General features: G+C 53.5%; 1 protein-coding gene across 2 annotated transcripts in view; it reads left to right on the top strand.

The window, feature by feature from the left end:
* tbkbp1 (TBK1 binding protein 1) overlaps positions 1 to 19,620 on the top strand; it is a 28,320-nt gene extending 8,700 nt beyond the window's left edge. For both annotated transcript variants that reach the window (XM_029133502.3, XM_029133501.3), the window contains exons 2-10: positions 2,802 to 3,060; positions 4,805 to 4,930; positions 7,937 to 8,041; positions 8,726 to 8,873; positions 9,837 to 10,039; positions 10,440 to 10,501; positions 13,545 to 13,660; positions 14,836 to 15,599; positions 16,470 to 19,620. In XM_029133502.3, the coding sequence (XP_028989335.1) occupies positions 2,818 to 3,060; positions 4,805 to 4,930; positions 7,937 to 8,041; positions 8,726 to 8,873; positions 9,837 to 10,039; positions 10,440 to 10,501; positions 13,545 to 13,660; positions 14,836 to 15,599; positions 16,470 to 16,598 (1,896 nt within the window). In that variant the 5' untranslated portion in view covers positions 2,802 to 2,817 and the 3' untranslated portion in view covers positions 16,599 to 19,620. The remainder of the gene's footprint in view (positions 1 to 2,801; positions 3,061 to 4,804; positions 4,931 to 7,936; positions 8,042 to 8,725; positions 8,874 to 9,836; positions 10,040 to 10,439; positions 10,502 to 13,544; positions 13,661 to 14,835; positions 15,600 to 16,469) is intronic.
* The last annotated feature ends 1,284 nt before the right edge of the window (positions 19,621 to 20,904 follow it).

Consider the following 20,904-nt stretch of genomic DNA (forward strand, 5'->3'; position numbering starts at 1 on the left):
GTTGCCTCCATCCTCAAAGGATCCCAAAAATATGATTCGCAGTATTTACAGAGAACACGGGCTCTGGGACTTGATTGGGGTTCTAATTATTTGCAAATGAATGAGATTTGTTGGTGTTAGAGCTTGGAGAGAGGGGAGAGTCGCCGGCTCCTCCAGTGGATTCCAGCCGTTTCCAGTCATGACTTTCAGAACGTCGTCGTCTGTCTCTTAAAGTAATGGCTTCGTGACGGAATCGTTACGAACGGAGCTGCAACGCAGCACTATTTGTTGCGTGATGAACGGCGTCGCGCTGTGGCGCCGTGATGCAAACGAAGGGGAGGAAGGAGCCCAGTCCGCGTCAGCGATGGGTTTTAAAGCTCGTCCGTGTTTAATAATGCGGCTCCGCGAGCGTGAGGGACCTGATGTCTGCAACAGTTCAACGCGTCCTGAATAACATCTCTTATTAAAGTCATCAGTCACGGGGGACAATAAACATCTGCTCGTGTGTGTCGTGGTGGCGTCCGACTGCCGCTGCAGGCGTCACGTCGCAGGGGGAGGAAATGCCAGAAGGTCATCGGATTGTTCTTGTGACGAAAAATAACTGCGGGAGCTCAGACCTTGGACCAGCAGCTTTGTTTTTACAGCTAGGTGCAGTACATGTGAACATAATGAACACCACAGCCACTCAGACTCACCCACTCAGGCCACGGCTCCATATTCAAGGTCTCCGGATGACGCATGCTGTACAGTATACAGCGACGTGGATGGAGGGGGGGAGGGGGGGGGGGGGGGGGGGGGGGCTGTGGCCTCGAGGGAGCAGGAGGTGCCACGTGGTCCGAGGCGCAGGACGTGTGGTGGCAATGACTGTAACGAAGCATGGAGCTGCTGAGGAGGCGCAGTGTGCCTCCACCTCTGCGAACGGGTGGCAAATGTGTGTGTGTGTGTGTGTGTGTGTGTGTGTGTGTGTGTGTGTGTGTGTGTGTGTGTGTGTGTGTGTGTGTGTGTCTGTGTGTGTGAGTGTGTGCGTGCGTGCTTGCGTGTGTGCGTGTATATGTGAGTGTGCGCGTGCGTGTGTGTGTGTGTGTATATGTGAATGTGCGCGTGCGTGTGTGTGTGTGTGTCTGTGTGTGTGTGTGTGTGTCTGTGTGTGTGAGTGTGTGCGTGCGTGCTTGCGTGTGTGCGTGTATATGTAAGTGTGCGCGTGCGTGCATGTGTACGTGTATATGTGAGTGTGCGCGTGCGTGTGTGTGTGTGTGTGTATGTGTGTGTGAGATGAAAGCCTCATTTATTGGCGCCAGGGAGAGGAAACCAGAGCAGGTGGACGCTGCCGTGTCCCTCTCCCTCATGTTCTCCTGTCTGAAGTCGCATCTATCAGCGGCTGCTGCATCGTCTCCACTGGAGCACATGAACTGCCCATTAGTCCAGATTTAGCTCTTTTCCATACAAACCAGTTTGGCGGCGGGTGCTGGCAGCGCCTCCTCACACAGGGGATATTACAGGGGATCAAACCTTTTCTTGCACTCGTTCTTTTCTGGTCTCCAGCAGCGCTTCAGCCGCTGAATGCTGTTTTGTTCTCCACACAATCCTTTATCCGCTCTTCTGTTTTCCTTTATTGCATATTGCAAACTGCTCATGTGACAGATGTGATGTCACGGCAGGTCTGCATGTGGGAGAACTGCCCCCGACAGCACAGCGTCGGCGCAGAGCTCTGCTCCACTCTTCGTGTTGGGCGTCCGGCAGGTGACTGTCAGAGCCGCGCGTGTGAGCGGTCCTCGGGCCGTTTCTTCCTCAGCGCGGCTGAATATGTAGGCGTGCTCCTGGAGCGGCCGGAGACGAAGGAGCCGCAGATCGGCCGAGGCTTTATTCCCCCTCGCCTTTGAATCACAAGGAAAATAGCACCGTGGAGGAAGGGAGCAGATGAAAATAGCTCAGTGGGCAATCACTGACTCACAGGGCGATGCTGCGAGTCAGGGAAGCGTCCATCCCAGTGTACATCACAGCACCGGCTGTTGTGTAACGGCCCCTGTACCCGTAAATCAGGCTGGATACAGTGAGAAGCCTCCACGTGCAGGAGCAGGGGCTGTGACATCATCGCTGTCCATCGCTGCCGCTGACGGCGACGCACGCGGTCGCACCTCGCGCTTCTTTAGGCGCCGTGAAACAAACAGCCGCAACCAGGAAATCAGCATCTGATTAACATATCAGCTTCGCGCACGCTCCGCTTACTCATGCACCTATAGGCGACGTCTGGAAATATCCCATCACGCTAATGAAAAGCACTGACGCAAATGGAATGTAATGGCTTCTGATGCCTGAAGACTGAACGTCAAGACTGACGCGGCTCCTGTCCTTCCTCCTGCGTGAGGCCCCCGGTTCGGCCCGGTTCGGCCCGGCTCGGCCCGACAGGCAGCTGCGGCCGGGTTCAACTCTCCAGGTCGCGTCTCCGGGCCGGTTTAATGGTGCTGAAGGGGGATCTCACACCTCAAACATCCTCGAAACAAAGATACTTAGGTGCAGAAAAAGATCAAACCAAAGTCGTTCGACTCACCTCCACATCTGCAGTGATATGATGTAGTGTAGCACTGACTCATGATGACATTTCACATGGAACAGCAGTAAAATCCAGTCTCTCTCTCTCTCTCTCCACTTTCCTGTTAAATATTTTACTGTGCGTGTAGCAGTACAGATGAATCCGCTTTGTTCGTGTGGTTCGTTGCTCACGTAATCAGCTGCGGATGCAACAGTCAACCTCTCGGCGGGAACGTGTATTCGAACGGGGACGTTTCGGGGGCTGAATCCCTAACGGGCGCGTGTCTCCGCAGGCTGAGGCTGTGAGCCATGCAGTCTCTGTTCGGCGGAGGCGAGCTGGGGCTGCTGGGAGGCGACGGCACCGCGGGGGGCCTGAAGGAGGACGGCTGCGGCGGCGTGGCCTGGCGCTCGCCGCCGCTGCCCGCCGACGACGTCTACTCGGCCTCGCACTTCGCCCTCATCACCGCCTACCAGGAGATCAAGAGCCGGCTGGGCTGCCTGGAGCGCGAGAACACCAGCATCAAGCGCAAGCTCAAGATCTATGAGATCAAGGTGAGTCGCGTTTTGGGGGTTTAAACGCATCGCCAGCGCGCTTTTACCTTTATTGGAGGCCTTTCAGAGCTTCTGTCCCCTCAACATCAGCAGTTTACATCTTTATTGAGGCGGGAGATGGTTCACGAAGATAAAAGCAGCGAAGGCTTTGATGGACTTTGATCGTGGGCCAGCGAGGGAATAAACACAAGTGCAAAAGGGAGAGAAACAGGAGGCGGCCGATTTAACCCAGCGCTAAGAACTGAGAGGAAAAGCATGTTAAAATGAGCCAATGGCAGCGTGTGAGGGGAGAAGACGCAGGTCTGGCGGCAGCTTCAGGGTTCCATTTAACACTGTGCATCAGCGCGCTGACCCTGTTGACTTCAAGTCAGGGACACTGTAGATGTTTGTGCTGAGGAAAAAGCTCGATGGTTTAGGACGGATGAAGGACGCGATGAGGCAGAAATCCACCTCCTGAACACCCGACGGAGCAGAAGACACAAACACGGGCAGAGAAAATCAGGCGAATGAGCGTAAGTGAAAGGCGTGGGGGCGAAAACGTGAGGAGAGGCAGGAAAACGGGGGGAGAGGGACTTAAATGGGTGGAGGGAGGCAACGCGAGGCACGAAATGTGGGAGTGAAGACAGACGATGACGCAAAGAGCAACAGGGAGAGAAACGAGGGTAGTAGTTTGTGATTTTCTATACGCAGAAGTCTGAAAATTAAACAAGATAAACTCTGTAATTTATATAGAGAAATGAATAGTAATCCTCCCTTCAAACAGGCTGTAGTGTGATTCTGGGGAAACTTTGATGCGAGGAGACCCGTAATCTGGATGACTGGTGCTGATGACGGCCATATTTTAGTTTCCCTGCTCCTCCAGTCCAGAAGCAGATGGCGCTTTTAAAGGAGGAGGCGGAGGTCCAGCAGCTGCTCGGTCGGCGGCCGTTTGCTCAGGCCTCGCTCCCAGAGAGACAGCTGTTGGTTTTACAGAGCAGGTGCTGGAGATGTGGACCACGGGTCCGGGCCAAGCGGCGCTGACCCGCGTTGCGTGGGCGCGGCTGCAGGAGTGACGTTCGCTGTTAAACTGGGCCGACGGACGCGTTGTGCTAAACGGGAAAGGACTGTTTGCACCGCCGACATCAATGACTTCGCGGGGAAAATGAAGGGAGGCACTCTAAATGTAAATGTGTTCGTTTAGGGCGAGCGGCGTGCGGTTATGTAACAAGGCTGCTGCGTTTCGCGCTAAAAAACAACAGTTTGGCATCAGAACCAGACAAAAAGCCTCCTTCATGGTTCAAGTCTCCAGCAAAAGCTCATTTTCTGCAAAGTTGGGATGTTACATAATCATCTCAAGATAATGTTACTTCTGCACAATTTAAACATCTTGTGTAGTTATGAATAATGCTGTGGCGCAATCATTAAAAAATGATTTGGAAATCGTGATCAAAACACTTTTACTCCAAACTAGTGTTAAATATTCTCTAGAGTTTGTGCAGCGACACCAGCAGATGGACGAACAAAGTGGATGACGGACAGATTGACAAACAGCAGCTGAGTCACAGTTCCTCCCAGACCTCAGCGTGTGGGACGTAATTAGAAAGTATGATTGAAACAACTTGTTATGGTGCGTTCTGCGATGACTTTAGAAGAAGTGCGACAAGTGAAACAGTATGACCTCCTCCCAGCGAGGGCTCCGTTAATGATCCGCAGATTGACGAACGCTCACTGCCCCTGACTCTCCTCCGCGTTTGTGTCGTTCCAGTTCCCCATGATCAGCGAGTTCGGGGAGGACTCCAACTCCTACTGCTCCTTTGAGAGCAAGGAGACGGTGCTGCTGCAGACGGAGAACGGGAACCTGCAGCAGAGAGTCACCGTCCTCACCCACGAGGTAAGGGGGGGGGGGGGGGGGTCAGACATCCAGGTCACTGTGTTTTCCCTCCGCCGCCCAAGTGCTTGAATCCTCCACAAATCCCTCCCTGCATTAGCTTTAATTGAATTACAGGTGAGTTGTGTTCCAGACGGGTGGACGCGCGCTCAAAGCTGTGTGGAGCCAATTAAGGCTGAAGCTACGGCTCCAGACGCGTCCGAGGAGCTCTGCTGAGCCGCCATGAGCGTCCTCTGTTGCTCCTGGACTCGCGGATGAGACGCAATAATAAATAATAACACATCAAAGCCGAGGTCATGATCACGACCCAAAACAGATCCAAACGCAACGAAGACGAGGATGACGGAGGACCTGCTGCTGCGCCTGTTAACGAGCAGCAGGTCAGCGAAGCGTTCACACCGCACGCCGCCCCGCCTTCAAACGCACACGTGTCTGACCTTCACCGGGGAACCGGAACCCAGCCGGAGGAACGGAACCCAGCAGGAGGAACGGAACCCAACCTGAAACACGGAACCCAGCCGAAGGACCGGAACCCAGCCGGAGGAACGGAACCCAGCAGGAGGAACGGAACCCAACCTGAAACACGGAACCCAGCCAGACACACGGAACCCAGCCGGAGGAACAGAACCCAACCTGACACTAGGAACCCAATCTGACACACAGAACCCAGCCGGAGGAACAGAACCCAACCTGACACACGCAACCCAGCCGGAGGAACGGAACCCAGCCGGGGAAACGGAACCCAGCAGGAGGAACAGAACCCAACCTGACACACGGAACCCAATCTGACACACAGAACCCAGCCGGAGGAACAGAACCCAACCTGACACACGCAACCCAGCCGGGGAAACGGAACCCAGCCGGGGAAACGGAACCCAGCAGGAGGAACAGAACCCAACCTGACACACGGAACCCAATCTGACACACAGAACCCAGCCGGAGGAACAGAACCCAGCAGGAGGAGCGGAACCCAACCTGAAACACGGAACCCAGCCGGAGGAACGGAACCCAACCTGAAACACGGAACCCAGCCGGACCACGGAACACAACCTGACACATGGAACCCAGCCAGACACACGGAACCCAGCCGGAGGAACAGAACCCAACCTGACACTAGGAACCCAATCTGACACACAGAACCCAGCCGGAGGAACAGAACCCAACCTGACACACGCAACCCAGCCGGAGGAACGGAACCCAGCAGGAGGAGCGGAACCCAACCTGAAACACGGAACCCAGCCGAAGGACCGGAACCCAGCCGGAGGAACGGAACCCAGCAGGAGGAACGGAACCCAACCTGAAACACGGAACCCAGCCGGAGGAACGGAACCCAACCTGAAACACGGAACCCAGCCGGACCACGGAACACAACCTGACACATGGAACCCAGCCAGACACACGGAACCCAGCCGGAGGAACAGAACCCAACCTGACACACGCAACCCAGCCGGAGGAACGGAACCCAGCCGGGGAAACGGAACCCAGCAGGAGGAACAGAACCCAACCTGACACACGGAACCCAATCTGACACACAGAACCCAGCCGGAGGAACAGAACCCAACCTGACACACGCAACCCAGCCGGGGAAACGGAACCCAGCCGGGGAAACGGAACCCAGCAGGAGGAACAGAACCCAATCTGACACACAGAACCCAGCCGGAGGAACAGAACCCAACCTGACACACGCAACCCAGCCGGAGGAACAGAACCCAACCTGACACACGGAACCCAGCCGGGGAAACGGAACCCAGACGGGGAAACGGAACCCAGCCGGGGAAACGGAACCCAGCAGGAGGAACAGAACCCAACCTGACACACGGAACCCAATCTGACACACAGAACCCAGCAGGAGGAACGGAACCCAGCCTGAAACACGGAACCCAGCCTGACACACGGAACCCAGCAGGAGGAACGGAACCCAGCCTGACACACGGAACCCAGCCGGAGGAACAGAACCCAACCTGACACACGCAACCCAGCCGGGGAAACGGAACCCAGCCGGGGAACCGGAACCCAGCCGGAGGAACGGAACCCAGCAGGAGGAACGGAACCCAACCTGAAACACGGAACCCAGCCGGAGGAACAGAACCCAACCTGACACACGCAACCCAGCCGGGGAAACGGAACCCAGCCGGGGAAACGGAATCCAACCTGACACACGGAACCCAGCCGGAGGAACGGAACCCAGACGGACACATGGGCCTCGAAGGCCCGATGAGAGTGGATCACAAGCCGACTTCACCTGCATCTCATTCTGCACTCCTCAGACGTTAAAAGCTGACTTTTAGCAGCGAGCGCGTGCAGGCGGAGGAGGCGGAGCCTGAAGCGAGGTGATGCTGATCCATCCCCAGAATGAGAGCGGCGTCCGAAGCCGCGTCTCGGCGCCTGTGCCCTTTCAGAGCTCGGCCTCTGGAGTAAAAGCCGCCGTCTGCAGTCTCGATGCTGTTGACACGGCGTCCTCGCCGCGCTGCCAGTTGTGAAGCACATGTTACCATAGACACGGTGAATGGACCCGGCACAGCGGCGCACGGCACCAGAGCCTTGGTGCTGCTCCTCTGTGTTCTCTGAAGCGAGCGCATTAATCGATGAGGGGGAAAGAGCTGCTTTGGCCGCTGTGACATTCGTCCCGTCCGTTAGAGCGAGCTGCGAGGAGAACGGACCAGCGAGACATCCAGTTCTTTTCAAATGCCGCTGAAGTCATCATTTATCCATTTGTGGAGGTGGGGGAGGCGTCGCTGCGCATGCTGAGCTGTCGGGATGTCTGTGTCCTAAATTTACTGTTACACAACAGTTGCTCAAGAGACGCTCTGACAATGAAAGTTCTCCGTCTCTGTTGTTGTGAGGAAGTCAGAAAGCTGAAAAAGTGTGTGTGTCCAGGCTTTTTCTGTGGCTCAGCTCCTCTCTCTCTCCCTCCCTCTCTCCCCCTCTCTCCCTCCCTCTCTCCCTCTCCCTCTCTCCCTCTCTCCCTCTCTCTCCCTCTCTCTCTCCCTCTCTCGCTCTCGGCTTCAGCTCCAGAAGAGGAAGGAGAGAGAGGAGCAGCTGGAGGACGTGATCCAGGCCTACGAGAAGATTCACATGGAGAAGAACAACGTGCAGAGGGACCTGGACAAGATGGTGAGACGCGACTGTGGCTGCTTGTTGGTTTGATTGAAAAGATGTGAGCACTGTTGAGTCCTAATAATGACCACCCAGTCTAACGTATGGCTCCTCACAGATCCATATCTGGCTCCCGCGCCTTTGTTTCTCTGCTGTGAGCGAGAGGAGGGAGGAAAACAAAGCTCAGACACTTCACATCACTTTGATTATGCACTTTCGACTACGCCGCTCATTTCAAAGTAATTGCCTGTTTTTCATTGCGTTCAGGCGGAACAGACGAGTCCTTTCAGCGTCATTGGGCCAAACGTCTTCTCTGACAAAGAAACACACTTGATTGTTTTTGCGTCCAGCTCCCAAATGGAGCCAGACGTCGCCTCCTTCCTTCACACGCTGCAGCTTTTTACTACTGGAAACCAACTCAAAGCGACTTCATGTTTAAGTCACTGGTGGCTTTAAACTGTGAAAATCTTACTTTTCGAACATATTTCTGTAACTGGTTACAAATCAAAGTTGCTCCCGTCGAGGCGGCGGCTTCCAACTGAACAGCTTGTCTGGCTGCTCGTCCCCAGATCCGCTCTGTGATAATAAAGCGTCTCACACCAGAGCGAGAGAAAAGCGAGGAGGCGCCGCTCGCTTGGGCCCTGTCTGATTGCTGGGCCTCACTGACCTTTGACCTTTACAGCATTTTGTGTGCATTAACAGACCAGCCTGGTGGAGAAGCACGTGGAGCGCATCCTGAACCTGGAGTCCGCTCTGCGGCAGAGGGACAACAACCTGCAGAAGCTCAACATGCAGCTGCACAGCAAAGACATGCAGTACCTGCAGCTCCACGCCGGCCCCGAAGCCCACAGTGAGTCCACGCGATGCTGCCGTCCAATCACACAGAACCGAACTCAGCTCGGTGACGTAAATGCACCGCTGCTGAGTTTGGCCAAGGTGGAAGTCACAGCAAGTGCAGTTTATCAGTGCAGTTATAAATAAAACATATTGACCACGATCTCTGTTACTATAGAGACCACGGTACAAAAAGCAGCTTGTCAACAAGGAGCGTTCAACACTACGTCACCAATCGTGTGTTGCTGTATTTTGCGTTAGTCTGTCGCAGCTTTCATTCTATCAACTCTGACTTCCGTTCGTGATTTTTTCCTAAAAGCAGAGACGTAGCTGCTAAATTGCTACATACTGCTCTTCTCTGCTCGTCACTGATCCTCTGTGATCAAATCCACGGTCCCGGTGGAAGCGTCTCAGCCGAGGTCCGGTCACCGATGAACAGAACCTCGTTGTTCCTATCAGTGACTCCTGGAACCGTCAACTCGGCCACGTCTTTGTATTTTTCAGCCGGTTCTTTCCATCTGCCAACTGATCTCCAACCGTGACTCATCCTATTACCAAACGTTGGAGAAACCTGCTGGATAATCCAACTTATCACAATGCAAATTCATTCCGACGTCAGAAATGCACGGAAGTCTCAAATATGCTTCAGGGGCGACGGGTCGGCGAGAGAACCAGGCGAATAAAACCACCAACCAGCAGGTTGAATCAGTCCAACATCACCTCTGGCTGCACAAAGTGTGCGATGAGCTGCTGAGGGGGCAGCAGCTCGCAGAGACAAGATGCTAGCACATCTTCTGGCTCAAGGACTGAGGCTGTGTGAGCGGCGCTGAATCACTGCCCTCCCACGCAGATCACATCACCCAGGTACAGCTGAGAGATGCTGCCCTTGGGAGGAGGCAGCTCTTTGCTATTCAGTTCCACCTTTCGTGGGCCCAACAACGCTGCCTCTCCTCACCTCTCCTTCTGGCTCCTCCCTCAGTGCTGGACTGCCCGGCCCTGACCCTGCAGAGCTCCCGCAGCTTGGACACCCTGTCCGACCTGAAGCTGCAGCGGCTGGAGGCGGAGCTGGAGGGCGCCCGGCACGAGGCCCAGGGGGCGTGTCAGCGGGAGGAGGAGCTCAAGGCGGAGTGCGAGGGCCTGAAGGAGGAGATCAGGCAGCTGCAGAACAGCCAGAGGGAGCGGGTCAGTACCGCTTGGTCCGGGGTCAGAGGTCAGAGGTCAGGGGCAGCGTGTTTTAGACGCACTCACAGGCCACAGGCAGCTTCCAGGGCCAGATTCAGACAGCATGAAACGCATGAGCCGCTACACCTGAACCCATTAGGTCTGTTCTGTCAGACGCGCTGGAGACGTTATGACAACGGCCCAAAAGTGTCTGACAGAACCACAGAGGTCACAGAACACTTTACACTCACCACATGCCCAGCTCGTCTTATTGATGATTTGCTGAATCTCTCATATGATCTGCTAAAAGATGAGGCTCTGCGTCGCCCATTATCTGCCTCCACAGGCCTCGCCGTCGGATCGTGTCCGACGCACCAGCAGCACCTGCTCGCTAATCTAATTTCACGCTCTACTTCGGCAGGAAATGACTTCCCCGTGCAAGCAGTGCGATGTGGAGTGGATAAAGAAGGTGGGAGACGAGCAGTAAGTGACCAGGGTCGATCTCTGGGTGGCGGGTGGTGGTGTGTGTGTGTGGGGGGGGGGGGGGGTGCAGTGAACTGTGCCAACACTAGTTACACAGGAGGATGAACTTGCGCGTGGGGGGGTTCTCGCCAGCAGGGGGCAGTGTAGGCACGTGCTGCAGCAGGACGTCTTCCTGTCTGCAGCTCATCAGGTGCTGCTTTTGAGCATGGGCGCCGATTAAAGCAGGGTTCCAAGCGACTGCCCCTCCGCCGCCGAGGGCCCGGGTGGATCCTGAAGGACGTCCTCGCCCTCGTCGAGTCGAGTCGAGTCGCTCCGGGCTGTTTACGCGTTAAAACCACAGGATCTTGGGCAAATGACTCCCACACAGTGAAACCCCGCAAACGTTTCGATGGGAGCAAAGCGAAAGTAAATGGTGAAGGCCTGTGTGTGCGTGTGTGGTGGAAGCCCACTGCTTTTTCCAGACCTTGGTCACACCTTTTGGTTTTACTCAGCAATATCACACACTCCTACTGAAACCCTGCGAAGCCTTTACTCTGTTTCCTGGTGCTCTTTCTTGTAATTGGGCCCATTTAGTGTAAACCACACAGACTGATAAGGAGGCTTCGCTGCCACACGAGCTGTCGGCACCACTTTAAATGTTATCGCTGTCTAATTCCACTGTGATGCTTTTGTTAGTTTTATTTTTAATTTATTCACCCTGTTTTTCTGTAGAGATTCTTTCTCACGTCTTCTTCTCACTCTGGATTTCTCGTCCGTGGCCAATTCTGCCACTCGTCACATTTTCACATCTGAGTCTTCTTCCTCGCGGGTCGCTAATGATACGTGAACGCGGTGCCCTGCGACCACAAGCCGCCGCTGCAGACGCTGCCAGCCACCTGGCGCCGCCGCGGCGCCACTGACTAATCCCTGTGCGTCTTTCAGAAAAGCGAGCCGTTTCCAATAAATCACAACGCTGAAGCCGAGGTGGAACTCCCGCTTCGCTAGCGAAAAAGCAGCAAGTTGGGGAAACTCAAGTCTGCTTAGAACCAATCCTGACGCCTAAAAAGGACCTGGTTTTGATCTTTAACGCGTGGAACAAACGGGCCTTTAAAGGACACGGCGCGCAGCAGGTCTCTTCACTGAAGTGTTGCATTGTGGCTTAGTGTGAAAGCTGTTTGACACCTCGGCACCAGACGAGTGCAGCGTGTGAAAGGCCGTCGCCGCCGCCCGAGGCCGGGGTCACGGCTCAACATCCACCTTCTGCTGCGAACGCACACGTTTGGCTGTGCGTCCTGCAGGACGGCCCGCGTTCAAGGCTCACGTTCTTCCTCGAGGCCGTTTCTTCAACGTCGGTGACCTCCAGGTCAAAGTGGAGCTCCTCAGTTCAACTCTAACTGTCACCGGCCGCTTCACAAGGTCGTTCAGTGTTTAATGGAACGTTTAAGCTGAAGGAGGCATCAATTAGCCTTTCATCGATGCTTTCAGTCATAGCCCTCCTACATACACACAATAGTACAACAGGAAACATGATAATAAATGGAAAAACAGAAGCCTGCTGGAAAATTAGGTGTATTAAGTATTTTAGACGTACAAACATAAAAAGACTTTATCAAAGGCCCCGATCTCACACTTTGAGCAGATGCTCGAAGCCTCCCTCACGTGCGTTAGTGCAGAGACGTTCACACATCTGCTGTGCTACGAGGTGTCACCGTTTGGCACAAAGCTCCAAAGCACAGCAGCCAAACTGAAAAGCGAGAGAGCTGGTGTGAAACGGCGAGGGGAGCGCGGTTGTACGGGGTCCGGCGCCTCAGTGAACGTCTGAGAGGGAGCAAAGACAACGCGGAGCAGGCGCATGAAGGGCTCCACGCGAGCTGCGTGTTGATACCAGTGCTGCGCAGCACATTCCACCCACCGTGCCAGTAAGTAACCCGCAGCGTCCGGCTCCGGCTGAGCCGCGTTCAGGCGCAGTCGGCGGCGCCGGCGACCCTGAATCATTCCAGGGCGCCGGCGCCGCCGACTCGCGGCGAGGAGGGGGATGAAGGGGTTCGACATCCCGCACGTGTGAGTCACGGCTGGGGCTGAAACTCAGTGGGCCTCGCACAAAGAACCAATCAGTGGAAGTTCTGACAGGTTTTGCAGCTTTTTTATAAAGTTGTGAACATCCTTGAATTATATTATTTTGAGAGCATATATACGTTATATTGTGGAGAGGGAGTGTGTTTACTCAGGGCACACAAGTGGGAAGGCTTAATTAAGTTCAAGCGTGGGGTGCGGGAGAACATGTTCTTTAATTCGACGCTGCTTTATTTGCTGTGTAGGCAGTCGCTGCAGTGGAAGTTCATGTATATTCCTGCTAATGTCCCCAGGATATGCATAAGCAGCCGCTCTGTGTTTTTATTGTTTTATCCGCCACCATCTCTAGGGAGAAACGAGCTGAGTCAAATTCTCATCAACCAAGATGTCAAATCGGCATCGGAGGCGCTTTATCAGATCGCAGTCTGAAATCTGGAGCGCGCGCAAACAGCGGCCTCTCTGCCTTTCCGTTCGCCGGTGCGCGCGCCGCCGCGGCGCTTCGGAGCGGACGCCGACTCGCCACGTGGTTTCGCTGTTTTGAGTCGCGTACGTGAAACTAATCAGAACTTTCATTAGTGTAGAACGAAATGCCAGGCAGCACTGCGAGTTAGTCAGTGAGGAGATGCTGCGCCTGATAACAGGATGTCATAAGTAAATAACCCGCTAATCTGTCGCTCTCTGTGCAGGAATGAATCAATTTCAGGTCAGGACTGAGCAGTTTATAAAAATTGGTTACACATTTGAGATAAACTGCCGTTATCAGATTTGAGGGTGAGTGAGTAACTGTAATTTCTCCTAAACGCAGCCTACACATCTGCTTTTAACCGCAGAGTTAATATCTTTATCCTCAACGCTATTAGACACATTACGGATGATTCCCTTCACGACACGGAGCGTTGGCACAGTTTAAAGGTGTAAAGCAGCGTCTTAAAGGTGTAATGCAAAGCGCTTCATTGTGATAATAACACAACTGCGTGTGTTCCCTCCTCAGAGTCAACCTGGCTCTGGCCTACACGGAGCTCACGGAGGAGCTGGGGCGCCTCCAGGCGCTGAGCTCCAAGCAGACGGAGATCCTGAGGAAGGCGTCCCAGGAGCAGGCCAGTCCAGGTGGGTGCGGGTCCGCAGCGCCCGAAAAAACCCGGCTCACTCAGTGCATGTACAGCACACACGGACGTGGGCGGGAGTCACAAAAGGCCTTTCCTTAAATTGAAAGTCAGGGTTGTACATTTTGATCATGCAGTTTCACCTCCCTGTCAGTTTAGATTTTATTTTTAGATTTAGTCATTGGAGAGATTTGAAGTTGTCTCAGATAAACAAAAACAACATTGAAATTAACAAATAAAATTAGCAGCAAATATTTTTTACTGGGGTGTCTTCAAGATGGATTAATAATAATAATGATCATAATAATAATAATGATAATAATGATAATAATAATAAAGTATGGTGGAGCAAAATAAATTGCTAAATTGGCACCAACCTGAAATTAAAGTTTTTAATTAAAAAAATAGTAATTTAATAATTTGTTTTCTTTTCAGAAATTTAAAAAAATAGTTTTTAAAAAGTAATAGTTTGTAATCAGATTTTACCAGTGCGTCTGAATAATTTCACACGAACTCGGATTCGCTCATTTCGTTTCCTCTAGTAAACACAGGCTTGTTGTGAACAGCAGCAACACCTTTCTCTTCCTGTACGTACAGTCACACGTACAGCTAATGTCTCACAACTGTGCATCTGCGAGCCGCAAACCAGAACGCAGCCTTGCTCTGGCTTCCAACTGGAAAATTGTGTTGCGTAAGTCAAATGTGAATAAATAGTTCAGTGGGGAATACTCAGAAACCCCCGAACTCCACATTAATGTGAGTGCGTGAGTTATAAAGTCAAATCTGGCCATCGTGGAACAACTTAAAAGGCTTGTAGTGGAGGCCCCACTGGGGCCCTTCCACTCCTGTCTGCCTCTGACACCTCCTCCTCGTTATCGCCTCAACCAGTCGCCATAGACAGCGTTTCCCCATTGAAACGGGAAGTGGCGCTGCAGCCATGACTCTGGGGCAACTGACTCATCGGCGTAATTACAGGAAGCCGGACGGCTGCGCTCGTGCGTATATGAATCTCTCGATGAATTCGTGGAGGAACGGTGACTGGACGGTTTGGCCGCAGCCGCGAATTAGCACGAGGCCCAGAAACAGCAGAACAATTGACGCGGGGCTCAGTTCTTTGTTGTGTGGAGCATCCGAAGCCGTGGCTCCAGCTGATTCACGTCTGCTTCTCTGCCCCTCCAGTCCAGCTGCACTCTCCCATCCACCACCAGCGCCACTCGCCGGTGTCGCAGCGCCACTCGCCCATCTCCCAGCGCCACTCTCCCGTGCCGCCGCCCCCCCACCACTCCCCCATCCAGCAGCGCCGCTCCCCGGTGCTGCAGCGCCTCTCCCCCGACATGCACCGGCGCTCGCCGCTGCTGGACGTCGCCGACGGGCCGGCCTCCTACTCCTGCCGGCCGCCCACGCAGCTGCTGCGCGCCAGCTTCCAGGGCCGGCGCAGCTACTCGGAGGTGTCCGACCCCTCGGCCTACCAGTGCCCGCCGCGCTTCTCCCTGGACCCGGTGTCCACGCTGCCCAAGCCGCGGCCCTACGTCGACGGCTACGCCAAGCAGCAGGCGGCCCACGCGGGGCTGCAGCACCGCAGCCCCCCGTCCCCCCACCAGGGGGGGGGCGGGGCCGACGTGGAGGCCCCCCTGCGGCACTCGCGCGAGATGCCGTTCCCGCTGTCGGAGGTGGCGCACCTGCGCTTCGAGCCCCCCCCTCCCTCCACGCCGGCACCCCAGCCGCCCCAGTCGTCTGAGGACGAGGAGGAGTGGACCTGTCCCCACCCCATCAGCCCGCCCCGGACGCTCGGCGTGCTGAGCTCGGCGGCGCCCGGCGGCGCCATGAGGGGCCCGGCGTCCTGCTCGGCCTTCCCCGTCCCCCAGAGGTCCAACACGCTGAGCTGCCACACGCAGCCGGGCTACATGTCGGCGGAGCACGCCCAGTCCTGGCCCTCCATCAACGTAAGTAACACAAATCCATACCCGCGAAGCTCCGTCCGCCGCCCCCAGAACCAGCTCGTTGTTGTTATTACAGTGTTTTGCACTTTACAAGTCACAATCACCTCAAGACATCTGTCTTCACCTCGCGTCTTCCTACTCACAACTTCCTTCACACAGCCATTCAGCACTTCTTGAAGCATGCTTATATTCGCTGAGCGAGATGAGAAGTTTGATATGATGCTGCTTTAGTGTTTAAGATAAAGAAGCGAGAGAGTGGATTCAGCAACTAATCATGACTAATGATGCACGCGTGCAACAGGATTTATGAGCATTTGTTTGCAAAGGAAAAACCAGCGTGAGACCTCGCTCCGCAAACGGAGGAGGATGGATGGGTCAAACAAGCAGCAGAGTTTGACACTTAAGACCACTGTTTCTTTCCTGTTTCCGACCGACGTGGTGGGTTTTCTTTGAATCTCGATGAAGAAGGTCTTCTCACCCTGAAGGGAAACTCCATCGAACCACATGATCGTGAAGTGGGGTTTAAGATAAAAATCATTTGTTAGGATATTGAGATATACCAGATTAGAAGATGTCTGAAGAAACTATGAGGCATCAAACTTCCAGACACTGAAGACTATTTATCATTATTATTTCAAATCTAATAAGCTTCATTTCACATGAGCTCCCTCTGAACTGCAGCAGACATTGTTGTTTCCACCCAGGTTTACTACAAGTGCGTTTATTTCAGGCCGGGATCAAGCGATCCGTGGTTGTATAAGTCGTATACTGTAAGTGATGTAATTCTGCCGCCTCCCACAGAGTGACTAACACGGTCCAGTGAGTAAGTGGAGCCGCCGGTCCCGGTGCTGAATTGTGCCTTTGTGTTTGCAGCTCTGGATGGAGACCGAGGAGAGCGACATGCGCAGCTGCCCTCTCTGCCAGCTGATCTTCCCCGTCGGTTACCCCGACGACGCCCTCATCAAGCACATCGACTCCCACCTGGAGAACAGCAAGATCTGATTGCCATGGCAACCAGCTCGCACAGACACGCATCCACACGCACACAACACACACACATCTGTGCTCCGCTCCTACGTTGTATAAGAGGCCGTGGGAGCCGGTCCGACGGGCCTGTTGATTCTGGCTCCGGCCCGGACCGGCGAGTCCGCGAGCCGGCGAGGAGCCGTCTGCTCCGGCTGCGGCTGCGGCCGTGTGGTGGTGTGGTTTCGGGCAGATTCAGGTACCGTGTTGCTCCCAGCGTGGCGAGGCCCGGGTCGGGCCCCGGCGGGCTCACGGGCCCTGCATGTCAAACCCTCCGTTCCCTCCGTCAGGGAGATTTCAGATTTTCTCTCTCACACGCATTCTGATGATTTAGTCCAGCTGGAGCCAAGGACGGTGACCCAGTGCAGCCCGAGACACGTGGGACCCAAAGACTTCCTGTCCATCCTGGTTCCGGGCCTCGCGGACGCGTTGGACGCGCGTTTCCACGTGTGGCCCGGCATCGAGCGTCCCAGAATCAGCCGAGCAGCTGGAGCGTGTGGAGGTGGAAGCTAGCGGGTTTATGGATGTCCTGCAGCGCAGCCATGGCTGCAGGGGGGGACGATCTGAAGAACACACCTTATGCTTGTTCAGACTTCAGTATCTTAGCACTTTACGTTAGCGCAGCCTATAAAGTTTGACCGTTCCAGTTCCTTGTGCAACCTATTGTTTGTACTATCTGTAAGGCAAAAAAATATATACATTTATATTTTTGCAAACGTCGGCGCGCCACGTCTCATGTCGGTGACACGTTTCTCCCCTGTGCTTGTACATAGAGGTCAAAGGTCAAAACCCCAACGCTCGGGATACTTTTCTGTACAGACTTGAACTCGTCAACTGGGATTCTCCTCAGTCTTCCTTCAGACCGGACCTTCAAAACCGCTTGATGTCACGACTGCCCAGGCCACAAAAAGCAAAACAGTGCGAGCGCAGCCGGCGGCGCCGCCCGAGGCGCCGGGCCGCTCCGCTCCGCGGGGGGGCCGCGGCCCGCTGCGCTGCTATCGCGGAGATCGGACACCAGAAGCGTCTCCTATCAGTCATGTTATCTCTGCAGGGTTTCAGCGAGGATCAGACTCTGCTTTTGATACTCGTTTTTATCGCAGGTGGGATCTTATCGACCCGCTTGTGGGACTTCTTCTACTACTTCTTTTGGAGGAAAAAAGAAAACTACAGAAAAAAACAAAGTTACATTGATGTCAGCTTATCTGAGGCTTTCAGTTACATTTGACAGTTTCTAGAGCCGGGGATGTCCCCGCAGCCAGCCGTGCATTTGAACTGGTTTGAAGTTGCTGAAAGGATGACATGTGGTGGATAAGAGCACACGGGGCAGTGATTGATGCAGGTCTGACTCGCAGAACTTCTGCTCAGCTCCTCTTACACTTCATGGGAGTCTAGAAGGTAACATTAGCATTAGACTGAGCCACTGGGTTTGGACCTTGGTTCTGTTGCCAATGACGACATGGTATTCACCCAGCCAATGGCCGCAGGCGTCACACATTTAATGGGCCTAGTTGTTTTGCCATCAGGACTAAAGTCTCATCACAGCAGACGTTTAAAAAAACCTGACGCAATATTGGAACCAAGTGAAAACCGACCCTTCACCCACACGCTCGATAAAATCACCTAATAGCACCAAGCAGCATCTCTTTGTGCTGCTGTCGCTGCATCTGGGTCCGATCGGGCCCTTCTCCGCCCTTCGCACCTCTGCTGACTGGTTTCCTGGGGGAAACCCTGCGAACGAGTCAGAATTTCACAAGAAAAACTGCTCGAAGTTCAAGGTGTCACCAATAATAAACTTTAGTGCTAAAGTGCTACAGATCCTGGTCCTCGGTCGCCTGATGGAGACGTTGGCGTTGACCTGGTGAATACAGCGTCGTCGTAACCGTCTACCTACGTCCAGATGTGTTTGACAACACACTGACGGCAGTGGGAAGATGCTTAACCATTAAACCAACGAGGGCTTCAATGACTCCCAGTTATTCTACACCATATGTACGTTCCTCTATCGTTCTGTGTAAAATATTTAAAGCTGTGTACAGACATTTTACAAGTGTGTAATGTAACATGTATTCTATTATATGACAACTTCAAATTGGAGTATATGTAAATCAGTGTAGACGCATAATCCAAACACCATCACGCTAAATATGAATCATATGCAAGCTATATACAAATGCTCCCTCTACCTGTCCTCCCTTACTCACACGCGTGTCCGCTGAATTACTAATTTCCAGCTACAGTCACCTTTGAGCTGTGGGATGTGACGATGAGCACTTTCAGGTTTGGTCACACATGACATCAAACGAGCCGACGACACAACCACACGTACAGTAGGTTCAGCCAAATAAGAATAGAAAAACAATGTTTGCATGAAGGTTTCTCTCGTCCGCCCTCGTGCAGCAAAGAGAGAGAGAAGCACAAAGGGTGAAAATGTGCATGAAGTAGTTGGGATTTGAAGTAGTTGTGTATTTAATTTCAAGTCTCACAGGCGCTCGGCCACTTTCTTTATTAAAGCGCACAAACAGCGTCCCTCCACCGCCAAACCCCAGGACCTGCATTAGCTCATAACCAAAGACAACAAACGACTTCCTGTGCTCAGAGGAGCAGAGCGCGCGGCTGCTGCCGGTGTGTGGAACGGCTGCGCTGCGGTTAATGGTGCTGGGATGCTGGGAACCACAGCGCCGTTGGCCAGCAGCAGCGGCAATGCAGAGCACGCACACCCTGCAGAGCTCAGCCCGGCGCCGAGGGCCGAGGGCCCGACCCACCCGTCGCCCGACGCAGGAGGCCAGCGACGCTGTCAGATTCAAATTAAATACGCCGTCATGAGGAGGGACTCACTCAGGAGAAAAACCTAGGATCGAAGGAGGCGCCTTTTCATTCTCCTGGTGCAAACAGTGTACGTCGGTCCTCTAATGAAGTGAAGGAAACACAGACATGTACAAGAGTTGTCTTTTGTCTCTTCACGTGTAAATACGATTCAATAAAACTCAACCTGTGCCCACTCGTTGGACGGAATGGCCCTTTATTTACGACGGACGGACGAGGCTCAGAGCCGCGGGAAACAGATCACGCTGCTGTTTGTAGGAAGTTGGGCCTCTTTCTTTCTCTCTGAATAATGAGCCGCGTTGGTGTCACCGTGTTGCAACTTCTCTGTTTTGTGCCCTACGTTTAGAGATAAGACGCGTCTGCGTGTCTGGAAGCCTGAGGCGTTTGCACAAGCTCATGGGCGCTGTGACAGCGGGTGCAGGTTATTTAGAGACGCTGGTGAGACTTTCTGATGGGACCGTTGCGTGCGACGCTGCGTCCACAGGAACAGGCGTCATGTTGAACGTCGGACCCAGGTGGCGTCATCATGTTTGTCTGGTGCAAACCTGGCGAATAAAACTGATGCTGATTCTGATTCTGATTCTGAGTACAACTTCAAGTTCTAAGAGGACTTCACACTTTATAATGTAAACTGGACCCGTCCAGGGCTTCTGATGCGTTCAGGTTCTAAAACCATCACACACAGATACACGTAGTGAGGAATATTGCAAGTTTTACTGAAGTACCGTGCCTCAGTAGTGTGGGGAGAGTGGAGATGTCAGTAAGTGGAGAGATGTCGGCATCAGAAACAGAACATAGTCCCTGCAGAACTTTCACTTTGCAGTTCTTTTCTCAATCATTTTTTAAAATTCAAACGTTATTATATTCTCCAGCAGCAGCAGGCGCGGCTGCTTTGTTTACCTCAAACCGTGACCTCCCTCCTTCAGCCACCCAGAACCAAGAAGCAAGCTGGTTTCCTACATCTTTAGCTGTGTGCCGCTAACCTCAATGCGTAGCCTACCTCAGGAAAAAGAAAAATGCACCCACCCATCCGGGCCACAAAACCACAAACCCTGGTAGATTTACGCGAGCAGCGCAGGCCTGCAGCGAGAGCGGCGAGCAAGCAACCACACGAACGCAGTCAATAAGTGATGAAAAGCACAAGTTTGTGCTGCGGAGGCACTGAAAACACACGGCAGCGCACACGCATGCCCCCGACTCAAACACAAACACAGGACGCTTCTTAGAAGCCAAAGGCTTTTTGTTATTGCTGGATTTCCAATAATCCATAACTCATCTCACACACTTCACCTGCCGACGTGGTGCGTTTGTGATTACAAGCTTCTATTTTAACGACGTGCATGAGAAGTTTCAAATTTAAACTAATTTATAATTAATGAATCCTGCCAACATCTGTAAAAGACAAGTTTAAAGATTCAATCATCCATCAGTATCTGACCACAATATGTGAAATTACACAGAT

This window comes from Betta splendens, chromosome 19 (genome assembly GCF_900634795.4).
Source record: "Betta splendens chromosome 19, fBetSpl5.4, whole genome shotgun sequence".
Classification (NCBI taxonomy): domain Eukaryota; kingdom Metazoa; phylum Chordata; class Actinopteri; order Anabantiformes; family Osphronemidae; genus Betta; species Betta splendens.